This window comes from Crocodylus porosus, unplaced genomic scaffold (assembly GCF_001723895.1).
Source record: "Crocodylus porosus isolate Cpor-Errol unplaced genomic scaffold, CroPor_comp1, whole genome shotgun sequence".
In the NCBI taxonomy this organism is placed as follows: domain Eukaryota; kingdom Metazoa; phylum Chordata; order Crocodylia; family Crocodylidae; genus Crocodylus; species Crocodylus porosus.
In genome coordinates this window covers 51,076,480-51,090,489 of record NW_017728906.1, presented here as the reverse complement: position 1 = coordinate 51,090,489, position 14,010 = coordinate 51,076,480, and the positions used below count along the sequence as shown (strand labels likewise).

General features: G+C 39.6%; 1 protein-coding gene across 1 annotated transcript in view; it reads right to left on the bottom strand.

Moving 5' to 3' along the window:
* Positions 1 to 1,991: 1,991 nt before the first annotated feature.
* The window catches only part of TMEM47 (transmembrane protein 47), a gene marked incomplete at its 5' end in the record, with an annotated part of 27,261 nt that continues 15,242 nt past the window's right edge, over positions 1,992 to 14,010 (bottom strand). Inside the window, 2 exons of the mRNA XM_019528460.1 lie at positions 1,992 to 4,212; positions 12,877 to 13,017. Of these exons, the coding sequence (XP_019384005.1) occupies positions 4,034 to 4,212; positions 12,877 to 13,017 (320 nt within the window). The remainder of the gene's footprint in view (positions 4,213 to 12,876; positions 13,018 to 14,010) is intronic.

Sequence of the window (14,010 nt, the reverse complement as noted above, 5' to 3'; positions counted from 1 at the left end):
TGCATCTCATTTTCCAGGACAAAAACAGCAGGATTTTTTCCACTGCTGAAATATTGGACACAGAGCAAAGCAGTACATTTGTTAGTGTATTTTTTATTTTTAGTTACTTTTTCCACATAACTTTATGTAAGCTACAAAAGTTGTGAAATGCAGAAATGGTAATAAAACTGCAAACTTAAAACAGTCTCGATAAGAAACATGTCATTTCTCCCTAACAATGACCATTAAAAATGAACTACATTTTGATGAATTTGTTTAATAAACACACCACACACTTTTAAAAAATAAATAAAGAACAACATTAGGGAAACTAATACCATCAACAGCATGAAGTACTTAGTAATTTGTTCTTGAAGACAGAAATGAGATCTCTAGGCACAGTTTTAGGCATTATAGAGGACACAGAGGCAATAGGTTAGTGTGCACTGTTCTGTACAAAAATACAGTCTGAATAAATTACATTGCTAGCCATAAGATTAGACTTCACTTACCAATCAGTTCATTGCATGTTTAATAATATACAATTACATGCTAATCCATATATATCTTTTTTTTTCAAACACATATGTCTCTCTATATTTATGTCTTTAAAATTTACATGTTGAACTTACAAAAGCTAAATGTAGTTGTGCAAGAAATCCAAAAGAGGTGCTAGGTACTTTTCAGCACCGGACGGCATACCTTAAGCTTAAAAAATACAAAGAACTAGCCCTGCTTGCAAGTCTGCTATATATATATATTTATATATATATTTGGAAGATAAACAATGGGCTTGTTTTGTGAAAAATTATCCTGCTAGTGAGATAACGCCAAACACAACTGAAGTGGTGATGGCATGATACAAGAATAATATATAAAAATGATAGATCTGTTTTATATACACTCCGAAACACAAGAGTGGTTTATTTTGTGGGTAGAAAAATAGTTCAGTTCTACACTGCATTTACTTTTAATTCAGCACTGAAACAGATCAGAGTTGCCAATCTTGACTGGGGAGGGGCGGGGGAGAAGCAGCAGTAGCACAAGCTAAATTAAGGTACCTATATCCATTATCTTAAGCACCTAAATATGAAGGACCTGACCTTAAGAGGTGAGCAGATACCATGTATTCCATGAAAGATATAGGTGTAAGAATCTCTGGAAATCTGAGGGCATTTTTACATGTGTTGTGGGATGTGTTGCCGGGTGCATAATTAGCAAGCTGTACTAATTAAAAGTGCCCGTGTGTCACATGTATCAGCATTGCTGCATGTTCCACACTGAAAAAATAGTGGTGGGGCACTTTGAACTAAAACTTGCTGAATGTGTTTTATTTCAAAGAGCAGCACTGCTATTTTTTCAGCATGGAGATGCACAGTGACATTGATCCGCACGTAGCAGCATGTCAAATTCTGTGCTCCAGCTGACTTGATTAATCAACTCTGCTCCAACGCGCTAGATTTCTAGTGAATTGGAGCAGGCTCCGCATATGTGTATAGGAACCCTGAGTGTTTTATGGAAATAGAAACCTGACTTTAGATGGCCAAAATTTTTAGAAAAAAATAAAAATAATTGCCGAATGGTGCTTTTATGTAAGAATTCCATGTTTTTCAATGTACATATGCAATTTATGCTTCTGTGTTTACTCTGCTGTATGTTTTTCTCTCTAGCTCTATAGAGAGATGGGGTTTGTTAAGATTAAGAATGATGATGCTGATCTATCATTTTATACTTTTTCTTCTCACACTAAGCAAAGTGTCGGGTAATTGTCATCACCCAAAGTATCATTCCTCTAGAAAAGAACAGAGCTTTCACAATAGGCTTTTTAAAAATTAGGCTAAATCCTGCTGCAACCCATTATCCTCCTCTCATACACATTAAAAGCAGTTACACTGTAGTTTAGAAAGTCAGTTAACTACACTTAAGGTTTCTGCATGAAGCCAGTTTCAGAAAAATATAGTTAGAAACATGTTCAAATACCTGCAGAACAAACAGATGTTCTTCTCTTTTTCCTCAAGTCCCCATAGCTTTGTCCTTCATCACATTATGTGAAACCACCATTTTTCTTGGTCATCCTAGTCTAGCTAACACTACTGGTCCAGGGAACAGTGCCTATACTGAACACTGTACTGCAGTATTACACACTGTACTGCAGTAAGGCCCAGAATTCAGAACTACTTCTTGTCTGACAGCAGTGCTTTAATAAACACCATTCTAAAGGCAGAATTGTGGTTATATACCCCTTACAGAAGTGGGATGTGTAAGCTCCTTTCTTAGAACCTCCTTCCTTCCTCTCTGTGAACCAAGGTGTGTCCATTTAGCAGTTTAGATGTGGTCCTAATTTTGCAATCACTTTTTGGAACTAGCTATATAACAGCAATACAGGAGAAGGTTATGTTTCCCCCAAAAGGACCAACTAGGTTATATTTTAAATCTCCCCGTTAACAACAATAATTCTTTCTGAACTTGTATATTATAACTGTATCAGGTGCATAAAAATATGCTCACCATTAATTGAAAGGACCCAAATAAGTAATTTTTAAACAAAAATAAAAGTTATTCAGGGAAATGAATTTAAAAGTTCTCCCAATTTAATTTGTCTCTCATTTCATTTGGAGTGTCTATATGTTTTATGTGGGGAACCATCTTTAGAAGCATTTTTTTTTGCCATTTTATTATAAACTCAAAAGGGGAAAAACAAATGTAACTTATACAGCTGATATACCATACTGATAACAGTTCTTCTTGTGCATGACTTGGTCTCAACTACATTTTTGTTGACTGAAGACACTCGTGAGTTTAATGGATTTTTTAAAACGGCAATTCTGTTTAAAACTTTGTTTTAAATCAACATTAAAAAATGTAATAATTACCAAATTATGACATCATCAGCTAATCATTTCATTCCGTTCTAACTTAACTTTATATGAACTTTTACACATTTTCCATCAAAACCGAGCTTCAGTAAGGACATACAGAGAGAACAGAGCATTTGACATTATATTTATTTTGTAATACCAACCCAAACTAGAGATACTAGTCCAATACTCTGGAGAATGTGCATAAAGTTAGTGCTTTAACCACTGCACCATAGCTAATATTACTTTTAGATGTAATACATGTGTCTCTCTCTATGTGAGGATTCATTACCTATATGGTTTTTATATATTTATTTATACTAACAAATACTTTCTATAAAAATACTTACTTGGACTCATTATGCATTTTTTACTGCAATGTCTGAAATTAAAATGATATTTAGAACAAACTTAGCTTCTGCATGCATTTTATATGCCTCAAGGAAACGAGGCCCTCTTTTACCTTCGTTTAGCCCCTCCCTTCCTCCCTCCACAATGCTCAGAGCTGAGACAACTTCCAGCCACATAATTAGAAACACGTGTTTTTAGGTTCTGACTTCCTTCAGTGATGTGCCACCCATGGTGGGAAAATATGGATCACCAAAGCAGAAACTTCTCCTTTTTTCCAGAGACTTCTGAATGTAGATATTAGGAAAGTCACTATCCAGTTCCACTCACAGTCTCTAACATACATCCACTTGCAACTGATTCCCCAAGAGATTTTTCAAATACGTGACCAGAGGCTAGTTCATTGTATAAAATGGTACTGCCTGCTCAAAACAACCTTTGAATCTTCCATGATATAAGAAAACTTCTAAATGGAGCTCATGCCAGCTGCTCCCCTGCAGGCAATGGCAGATATGGGCATTTTCATTCCAACTACTTTTCTCATAACGATTTGTCACGTAGATCCTTTGCTTGTTGTCAAGAAAAATGAAGTTAATGTATCAACAGCTTGCAGCATTTGTCTATGCAAGATCAGCCGTTTTTAATCTGCCGTTTTATATCTGTTCTCTTGAATGTAAAAGCTGGTTACAGCGTTCACAGCCAAAAGGCAAAGGCTACTTTATCCACAGAGCAAACTATCTGGCGCTCCACAAGTGTTCTAAAAAAACTGAGTTAGAAAAGATGGAGTAATCCTTTTTGTTATTTTTTCTTTCTTTTTTCCTCCTTCTGTTTTGTTAAAGTAAACAGTTCTAGTAGTAGTCTTCGTAGTTCTTAGGGTTCAGGCAATAAAGGATGGCACCCCCAAATGAAAATATAGTTGCACCCCAAGCCAGGCCATAGCCCCAGTTGAACTCATGGTATATTTTCAAGCTGACTGTCTCGATGAACTTGATTGGATAAAGGACTAGGCTGCACACCTGAAGAACAACTGAAAGAAAAATTAGCCAAAGGTAAGAAAAGAATGAGTTTTTGCTCTATTACATAAAACAAGGCAAACATTCCAATATCAAATTTCACATTTGCTGCAATTTTTTATTTATAGGTATTGCAATATTTGAATAGAAACAATATGTAAGCTCTGTCTGCTATCTATAGAGAGTATAGCAGTTGCGATACATTCTGCTGCACATGAACAAACGTTACTTCTACTCTATACGGAAGTGAGACACTCTAGATCACCAGATAATGAATACAACTAATCTCTTCCTATTTTTTGTTCTCCTTTTTTTTAGTCTGAAGTTGGAATTCTTTTTGATACCAAAACTAAAATGACTAATCTTATAGGTATTATAAATGTGTCATAAGGGAAAGAAAGAATAAAGAAACAAGAACATCACTCACAATCAAACAAACCATTTATTTTAGATGAGTAGTAATTCATAATAATAGGTGTTATTTATTAATGTCTAATGGAATTCTTAAGGCATTATGAATTACATGCATTTTATCACCTATTGTAATTAGAATTAATCATATAATTACACAGAGCACCAGAGGAATTCATGAAGTTTAGTTAACCACTAGTGAAGTAGAACTCAAGGGTGGGTGGAGTAGAATATCCTGCCCTGGCTGAAAACTAATGAAACAGAATAAATTCACAGCAGCAAAAAGCCCAGAAAACCATTTCTTTGTATGATGATGATGACATTTCCCTGAGAGAGAGAGATTGAGAGGAGATTTTATGCAGCCTGATGTATGTATACTCTAAACACATTTGCAACAGAATTTAATAAACCTGGTAAATACAACATTATATGTCAACTACCAATACAATGAATGTGCACTGTGAATGGAGGGAAAACCCACGCTCATAAGGGTCTGTTCTCCCTTAAACACAGGCACACAACTGCCATTAATTTAACTGGAATAAACAGTTACTGAATTCAATACGAAGATAACTGGATGAAATGTAATGGCTTGTGACATACAGGAGGCCAAGCAAGATGATATAATGATCCCTTAGGCCTTGGGCTTCATGGACTACATATACACAATATGTGATCATCAGGCAGCACAGGAAAATAAATTCCAGCCTTTTTGCAGCCCACATACATAGCACGAACCTTTCCCAAAGGTCCTTCTCGGCCTTAAAACTCAAATATTAAAGCATGTGATTAACTCTGCAGACACAAACAGTCCCTCGAGTTCAATGGGTTGTTCACATCCAAAGCACATATTTAAATATAGGCAGCATAGGTGTGTCCACCACTGGAAGTGCACTACCACATAGATTTTAACCAAACAGGAAGTCACTTTTTAAAAAGCAAAAAAGCTATTAGTTTTTTTTAAATGTCCAGGGCCAAACTCATAATTATATTAAAAGAACTCTGAATTATAGAATTCTCTTTGAAATTACATGAGAAATTATAGCAAAATAAAATATTAAGGTTACTATCATACTGCTTACACATTTATGGTACACACAAATTTTCACTTGCCTTTTTATTTTACTTTACAATCTACTAAGGATTAAATACTAATGAAAGATGCCAGTTTGCCATTTTAGTTAAAGAATAAGCCCTTTAATTAACTGCTATTCCAAACGTAAAGTGCAAGATTTTCAGTACTGCAGTCCTAGTACTGTGAAACAAACTTATTGTAAGATGGGTTTTCACTTCCATTCAATCTTTGGCTTTCCACTGAAGGCTGCCAATGTGGATAGCAGTTTTTATGAAAAAGACATGTCTGTTGTCAGTTGTTCTGAGCTGTTCCAAAATCAGAGGAACTTTGCACAGATAACAGTGTAGATTCAAGAGACAAATTAGATCACTGGTCTAAAGCAGTGATCTAGAAATAAAAGGAACACAGTACTTCTTAAACCAAGAAGATTCTCAGCAAGAAGTTACTCCAGCTCAGTTACAACCATACTTTCACACCAGTTCAACTGAAGTCAATGGTAGTATATAGTGTGAACTGTGTTGTCACAATAGCCCAAGCTTTGCATGGAATTAAAAATATTTTTCATGTTTTATGTTTTCTATTCTTGGACTTCATTCACATCCTTGTTTATTTTAAACTGATGTAACTCCAGGTAATTGTGAGAACAGAAAACCAAGCTCTGTAGCTATTATTTAAAAACAATAACAATAAAAAGGATAAATCCAAAAAGTACTGAGCACCCAGCAGCTCCCCAGACAGACTTTGGCTGTCACTACTTGTGTTTTCAAGTGATTGTTTTCAAATCACACATTCCTGATGTAGACCAGGAGTATCAAACTCATTCAGCCCATGGGCCAGACAAGGACCATGGGGTCAGACTGACCCCCATATGCAGCACACATCCTAAACTGCCTCTGTACACTGCATACAGCATGCATGCCAGCTCCATGTGCTACATGCAGTGGCCACCAACCCTGGCACACAGAGTTGGTTCATTGTGGTTAGGAACAGACATTCAAAAAGCCTGAGCCTAGATCTTTGCAGGTTAGTCTAACCTGGCTAGGCTGAACTGGTTGTAACCACACAGAGATCCCCTTGGACTGAGGAAATGCAGGCACATGCCTACAGTGGCTCAGGCTAGAAGCCAGGGGTGCTAGAACAGCCCTCCCTTCCCCTCCATAATGCTGAGCTGAGTGGGGCATGGCCAGGCCCCACAAGATGCTCTGATTAGGGAGGGGTTCCCCCCCACCACCTGGATGGGGCCAGCAGGCAATTGATAACAGAGCACTGAGTTAGACAGCAGAGAGTTACACAGGGAGTTGTTAGCATTTAGCACCCCATCAACAAAGCAAAAGGATCTATCATTAGTTCAAGCTCTTCTTAAACAACTTTTTCCAAGGAAGGAAGGGCGGGACATTACCAGCTACCTGTTGATTAGCCCCCAAAAGCTCTAAGCAAACACTGTCCTATCTGCCTTTGCTTTGTCTGCCTTGCACGGCATACCACATGCTGGCTATGGTCTGTGCTGTGGGAGAAGAGAGGGGAAAATCCCTGATTGAGCAGGGTGGGTGGGGAGCAAGGGGAAGAGCCAGGCAGACACTGCTGTGCCTGCAGCCTCTGCCAGAGCTCCAGCCAGGGAGTAGAGGGGCAGGGCCAGCCCTGCTCCGGAGCAGAGATCCCTGTCCTGGGCTGCAAAACATCTGGGATGCTGGGGGACTCTGGTTTAGCTTAAACCATGAAGAAATCTGGGACAGACATTGCATAAACCAGTTTTACTCAAATCAGTTAAGTCTGATCCTGCATTCAGCCAGATTCATCTCAAACTGGTTTCAGCCATTTTCAAACTGGTTTATGCGCATTGAACATCTGTTCTGCTACAGGGTTAAACCAGTTTCTGATCACTTAAATCAGTTTGTGTGTATTGTCTGTCTCTAGCCCCTATGTGGTGCATGTGGTATTGAGGGTTGGTCCATGGGCCTGACCCCAACCAGCCCCAGATCCAGCATGCAAGGCTAGTCTGGCGCAGGCACTGCATGCAACATGCACCTCGGGCTAGCTTGTATGCCACATGCAGCACCTGGGGCTGGGGCTGGCTTGTGCCACATGGGTGTACAGGGTGTACTGGGTGTTCAGGGGTGGAGCCAGTGTGCGTGCTACACGCGGCATGCACAGAATGCCTGCTGCACATGGGGTTGGGGCTGCCCCCCTGTCCAGTGTCCCTCACACAACCCAACAAATGCAGCCTCTCCCTCGGCCCTACCCGGCACCAGGGCTTCTGGTGTGCTGTAATAGTCACCTGCTCCCTCTACCCAGTGCTCACTCCGGCACACTGAGCCTGCCCCTCCCCGGGTGCCTTCTCACTCATGGAGCAAATCAGGGCAGTCTCCCCCTGGTCTGTGTCCCACTCCCCTCCTGTGCTCATCCATGCCATGCAGGGGCTTGCAGGAGGTTCTTCCCAGGCTCAGAGTGTCTTGACAGGCAGCTCCTCTTTTGTGCCTACCCCGGCAGGGCTCCAAAGGGGAACAAGAAGAAGAAAAGATACCGTGTCTCTCTCTGGTGCAGCCTCCAGCTACCACTTCTGCAGACGTCCGATAGGGGCTTTCTGAGGGCCGGCTGTGGTGATGTGGTTTTTTTCCTGGCCTCCAGCCTCTCTCTCTTCCTTTTATTCTCCCTCCAGAGAAAAACTGCTCCCCATTTTTAAACAAGTCCTCTCAGCCACTTCCACGATAGGACTCTTCCCAGGCTTTTGCTAATGTTCCCTTCATGCAAAACCCCTGCTGGGGTTACATCACCCCGCCCACTTCAAAGAGGGCTGCCTCCAAAGCAGCTTCACTCGCCCTTAGGGCAAATGATATTCCTACTGAGATAAACCCAATCTCTCCTCACACTTTGTCCCTCTGCAGGGCAGCCCTTCCTATCCCTTCAGGTGAGTACAATTTTAATGCTGCTACACTCAGCATTTTGTCTTCTAGCAATGCAACTGCAGGAAGGGCAGGAGAGTAAATTTTGACCAAGGACAATAGGATAAGTTCATACTCTTAGGGTAAGGATATTTTCATGCTGATTGAGAGCATTATTATTCAGAAAAAAAAACCATGTAGGCATGCCTGTTGCTTCTGAATCCCTGCCTAAGTCCTAGCAAAATCAATGAATCGTTCCAAAGAAAGATGGACTTAAAAACATGCTTTAGCACTTTCCTGAACTGAGGCCTCAGGACTTCCATGCTGAGTCATCAGGAGGTACTTTTATCAAGTCGCTTCTGAAATGCTAACACACAAATTCAGTACACTACAGAGAAATCAATGCATCAAATTCACAAAGAAAAAGAGGCAGACGGATCCTTTTGGAATAGAAACCTGCAGTTAAAGAGGCTATGTACCAACTGCCTTTTTAAAAATATTAGTTATCACTATTGCTATTAATGGCCTAGCTGCACCACTGACAGAAACAACAGAAGTGCAAGTGTAGATTAGCTTTTGACTTCAAACAACTATATCAATTCTGTACTGCATTCTATTTAATTCTGCAGCTGTTTTACACCCATATACCCATTACACCTACATGCCCCTCACTGTTGTTATTAACCGTGAAGCTATGTGGATGAGTGGCGGCAGCTGGAAAAGTTAAGGTAAAAAAACCTGAAGCGTAAGCCAGTAGCACAAGTAGGGTAGAATGACAGGGGCAACTGCCCTGGGTACCAACTGGGGTGTCGGTAAAACAGCTTTTGCCATGGCCCTGGAACTGTGATCATGACAGCAGCAGCACCCAGAAATTGTTGTTGCCACTCATGTGGCAGTCACCCTGAGCACCCTGCCACATTCTTATACTGCTGGTGTAAGCAGTAAGCAAGTCCAGAGGTGATGGGGCACATTGAAACCAAGTGCATATTACTACAGAAAAATCCCTTGCAGCTGAATTTAGCAAAGGCTCAGTTTTATGTGGCCTTATTTATAGGACTAAATATGCTGCAGTTCTGGAACCACCAGTTCTTTCAGTAGCCAAACAAAAGACAGCTTTTTAAAAGAAATTCTAACTACTAAAATAGGCTAATCTCATGTTACAAACTCCAATATTCACTCCAAGTCCATCCCACAGTGCAGGGCTCATTTTCATGAAGAATGCTACTGCACTTACAAGTCTTTAAAACAGGATGTATCTATTTAGTTCAAGGTGCTCTGAACAGTACCTTAAAAAAAAATTCAAGTCATGGTCTTAAAGAGGTATCAAATAAAATATGGAGCCTCTACTTCACATACCAACAGTATAAAAGTCATTGTTCCCAGATTCTCAAGCTTAGAGAAAGTCATCCCACCTCCAGCTGAAGAATGCGGATATTATTTGCCAAACACTGAGTAAATAGTAGGACATGCTACTTATGCAGTAACACAAAAGCATGAGATTTGACCATGGGATTGGAAGATATATCTATGTGCTCCCTATGAATGTACATATGAGAATCAGAAATCATCCAAAAGGGAAGGAGCCCCCCTAATCTGTGACTACAGAATCAGTGCTTGAATGGCATTTGAACTGCTTGTTCATTAGGAAAGGTGATGGAATGATGGTTGTGTGAAATACTGCCTCTCCAACAGCTACTAGTGTCTGAAGAGGACCCTCCTGCCTGGAGAGGTCACCTCCTTTTTACTAGTGAGGGAGAATCTAGAAACAGGAGCTACCTGACAAGAATGTCCCCACCACAAACTAATGTTAAAGGGTAAACAAAACATAAAACTGCAATATGCTCCAATGGGAAGACACTTAAAACATTTCAATTTTGGGGAAAGCTGATATGTAATGCAAATCATGGATTACAGACCAAATGAATAAGATTTAGACTGGATGTGGAAAAAGGATCTATATACAGAAGTCAAGAGATCCGAGTTTATGGAAAAAGCAAGTTTGTGTTTATAATATTAACTCTATACAGTTGTTCTTCCACTTAACTACTTAATTCTGCATACACATTTTAAATGATCCATCTGCCAGTCTACTTACTGGCTTACCCCTTAGTGGCCTATTCTCAAAAACTAACTTGTCCATCTTCTTCCTTAGTCTTCTTTCTTAGTCCTTAACTCTTTCCACATTTGCCATGTAAGCATTAAATTGAGACAAAACACAGTTAAAAATAGCCAACCAAATAAAAACCTTAAACAACTGATCAGAATCTAAAGTCTCTACAGGCCCCACCCTCACTTATTTTATAGCTCCTACCACAATTGTCATCGATTTCCCTACACCTGTCAGTTGTTCTAGCTACCTTACATTGTAAGTAGCTCTCTTCACTGGAAGCATGTTTAGGATTAAATTCCTAAGCATATTCACGTAGAATCTGCCATAATATCAACAGATTCTTGGAGCTGTGCCTGGCTAACCACTAAGATATTCTGAAACCACAGAACAATCTAAATCAAGGAATATCTGCATGGAGAGCAAACCCTTCCCTAATATAGCCAACAGCCCACCTGCAGCAACACAGTGCTTTCAGGTGATGTCAGGCCTCCACCCACCTCCAACAACAGCTGAAACCAGAGCAACAATCCTGAAGAGGAAACTATGAAAATGTCAACAAGAAATCACAAAGCATTAAATTTGTCAGATAATGATGTGACATAAGGCAACTCTGCTCAGCTTCATCATATTCCTCCCCTGAACACATTCCGGGCCACAGCATTTTAACACCCAAACCTATACCCAATACGTAAGTTAAAAGAAACAGGCAGATCTCTCTCAAGTGGTAGAGAACTAATATGGGTATCTTATTGATGGAGATTATCATTAACAGCAAAATTGTTTTACTACACAAAGAAAATTCAATTAATTCCCAATTAAATATATTGAGTTCTCTCTCTCTCTTGCTCTCTCTCTAAAGAGAAAACATGTCTTTTTAAGTTATTAAGTTAATAATATATTAATTAAGCAATAAAACATGACCGGGGTATATTTCTAAGCAGTTAATGCAAACTGTTATGACGTATGGAGTCAAAGAGCAAATGAAAAACTATGAATGAAGGTCAATAATCCCATGCCCTTAAATTAATTGCTAGGCATAATTTTGTAATGTGCAGTCTTCTTAAAAGGAGAAAAGGATTAGGTTGTCTTGGGCATGTATGTCATATGCAGCTCATCAAGACCCAACTCTACTTAAGAATTCTGAACCCACTTTGTCATCTCTCTCTAAAAAACAAACTGAGCTAGACTGCATATTACTTGCATGTATACATGCCTCTCTCTAGCTCTGACAGTTCAACAATGTTCAAGCAAACAGCAGGGGGCGGCAGGATCCTTCTTCAGATCTTTGTTTCAGTTCAAAATACCCTTCAAAATCCGAGGACCTATCTTTTCATATCGTTGTAAATGGCTTTTTAAAATCCATCCAACAGACTAGATGGTGCTGTCAGTTTCTTCATTATGGGCTATGAGACAGGCTTATTCTGCTGGTTCCAACACAGATATGACTGACAGAATGAAGGGAAGCCAAGGTTGGTGGATCTCAGGGGGAGAAAATTATCTTTTACTAGCTAAGATGAAAACACCAGAATACATAAAACGAGGGATGATTCGGTATGGCAATTATGTACAGCATTAGAGCATTTTTCTGGCCTGTTTGTCTTCAAGGGTCTTTCTTAAAGTCTCCCTGTACTCTGCATAAACTGTTCCATTTTGGTACTTTGAAAATCAAAGAGGGGCTTTACAGTGTGACAGTTGTTAAATTAATAACTAAGAGCTAACCTGACACAATGAAATTAATTCCTACTGTGGCACAGGAACAGAATAAACACCTTTCAATTTAATCCTATTTATTTTCATACTTACGGCTTCAAGGGTTCACACTTGGGAATTAATTTTCCCTATTTTTGAATTTTAAAATGAAGGACATTAAAACTTCAGACAGGGCTTTGAAAAATATTAAGGGGGTGGGAGCAATCAGGCAACATAATATCACTGACTCTAAAAGCTGATGCTTTCAACATCATCCCTTCTAGCCCCTGCTACATCACATGCTTTATAAACAATATTTGTTTGCATTAGATTTAAAAGTGGTATCAGTGCACTGTAAAAATGATTAATGCATTGCAAAAATAATACGTAATACAATTTAGCATAAGACAACTCAAATATCTCTGAATTATTATTCAACCAACTCACGCTCTCTTCTGTAAGAAAAAGCAGCTCGCCTTAGGAAATTTTCAGACTGTTTGGGTAATGTATTTACCTGCTGCAAATAGCATGACTGCCACTGGTCTGTAGAAGCGCCTCCGAGATCCTACGCAGATTGAAATCAATCCAACCAGGAAAGCGATGAGAATGATGGCAGCACCACCCAAAAGCAAAGCAAGAGTAGCTATCTGCCAGTCTAGAAAGATAAGACATTAAAGAAATGCATTTCAGTTAAAAATAACTAACCATTTGCCCTCTAGAAAAAGAGGAGGAATAAGAAGAATACAGGGCTTATACTAAGTCCTGGGTAAACATGCAATATTTTGACTTAGGAATGAGTGCAAATCCTTCCTGTGACATCTTTTCAAAGTTCAGTTAATTTCATTGGGAATTTTGCCTTAGGAAGATTGCTTAGGCTTGGTCCAAATAAGGCAAAGGATTTAAGGTTAGGCCAGAATTAGCTGATCTGTGTTATCTAACACCCTTTCTAGTACCAGCCGTTTGCTAGAGTAATCACAAACTTTCCCTTCACTTAAGCTTGAAGTGGTCAAGGGTGAGCTCAGCATGAAATCTCACAAAGACCGATCATTCAGGAACCATAACCACACATGCAGGATCTTGAGGAAAAAGAATTATGCATTTAGCCATTTGAACATAAACCCCAAAGAAACAAGGAAGATATTAAAAGTAAAAATTATTTTGTACAAAAATTTTTTTCAATGAGGGCTGAGTAAACTGCATGACCAGCTGAGCTGGAAAAATAAAGGATTTTGGAAAAATAAACCAGCATGGGGCCCTTAAAAGGACTGGACAACACCTTAGGGCAGGAACTGCCAAAGGGTGCCCTCTGGCATTGCCCTATGACAGGGACAGACATGGGGAAAGGGAGGCTCTATTAGTACTGTCTCTATTTTCTTTTCTTTTTAAACCTAGCAATGGCTTTTAATATATGAGTAGGTTCTGGGGAAAGAGAGGCAAAGCAAAGGTGGGGACATGAAAATTCCCCTGGGTCTGAAGCAGTCTGCTGGAAGGGAGGGGAGGGAAATGGTTGCAGAGGGTGGGGTGAGGGAGAGGGAATGTCTATTTTCTTGTATTGAAAGTAGGTTGGAAAGATAGGTGGGGTGGGGGAGCCTGGCCTTGATTAGATGTAGGGGTACAGAAGAGAGTGGATTGTTTTTCAGTCTGGAGG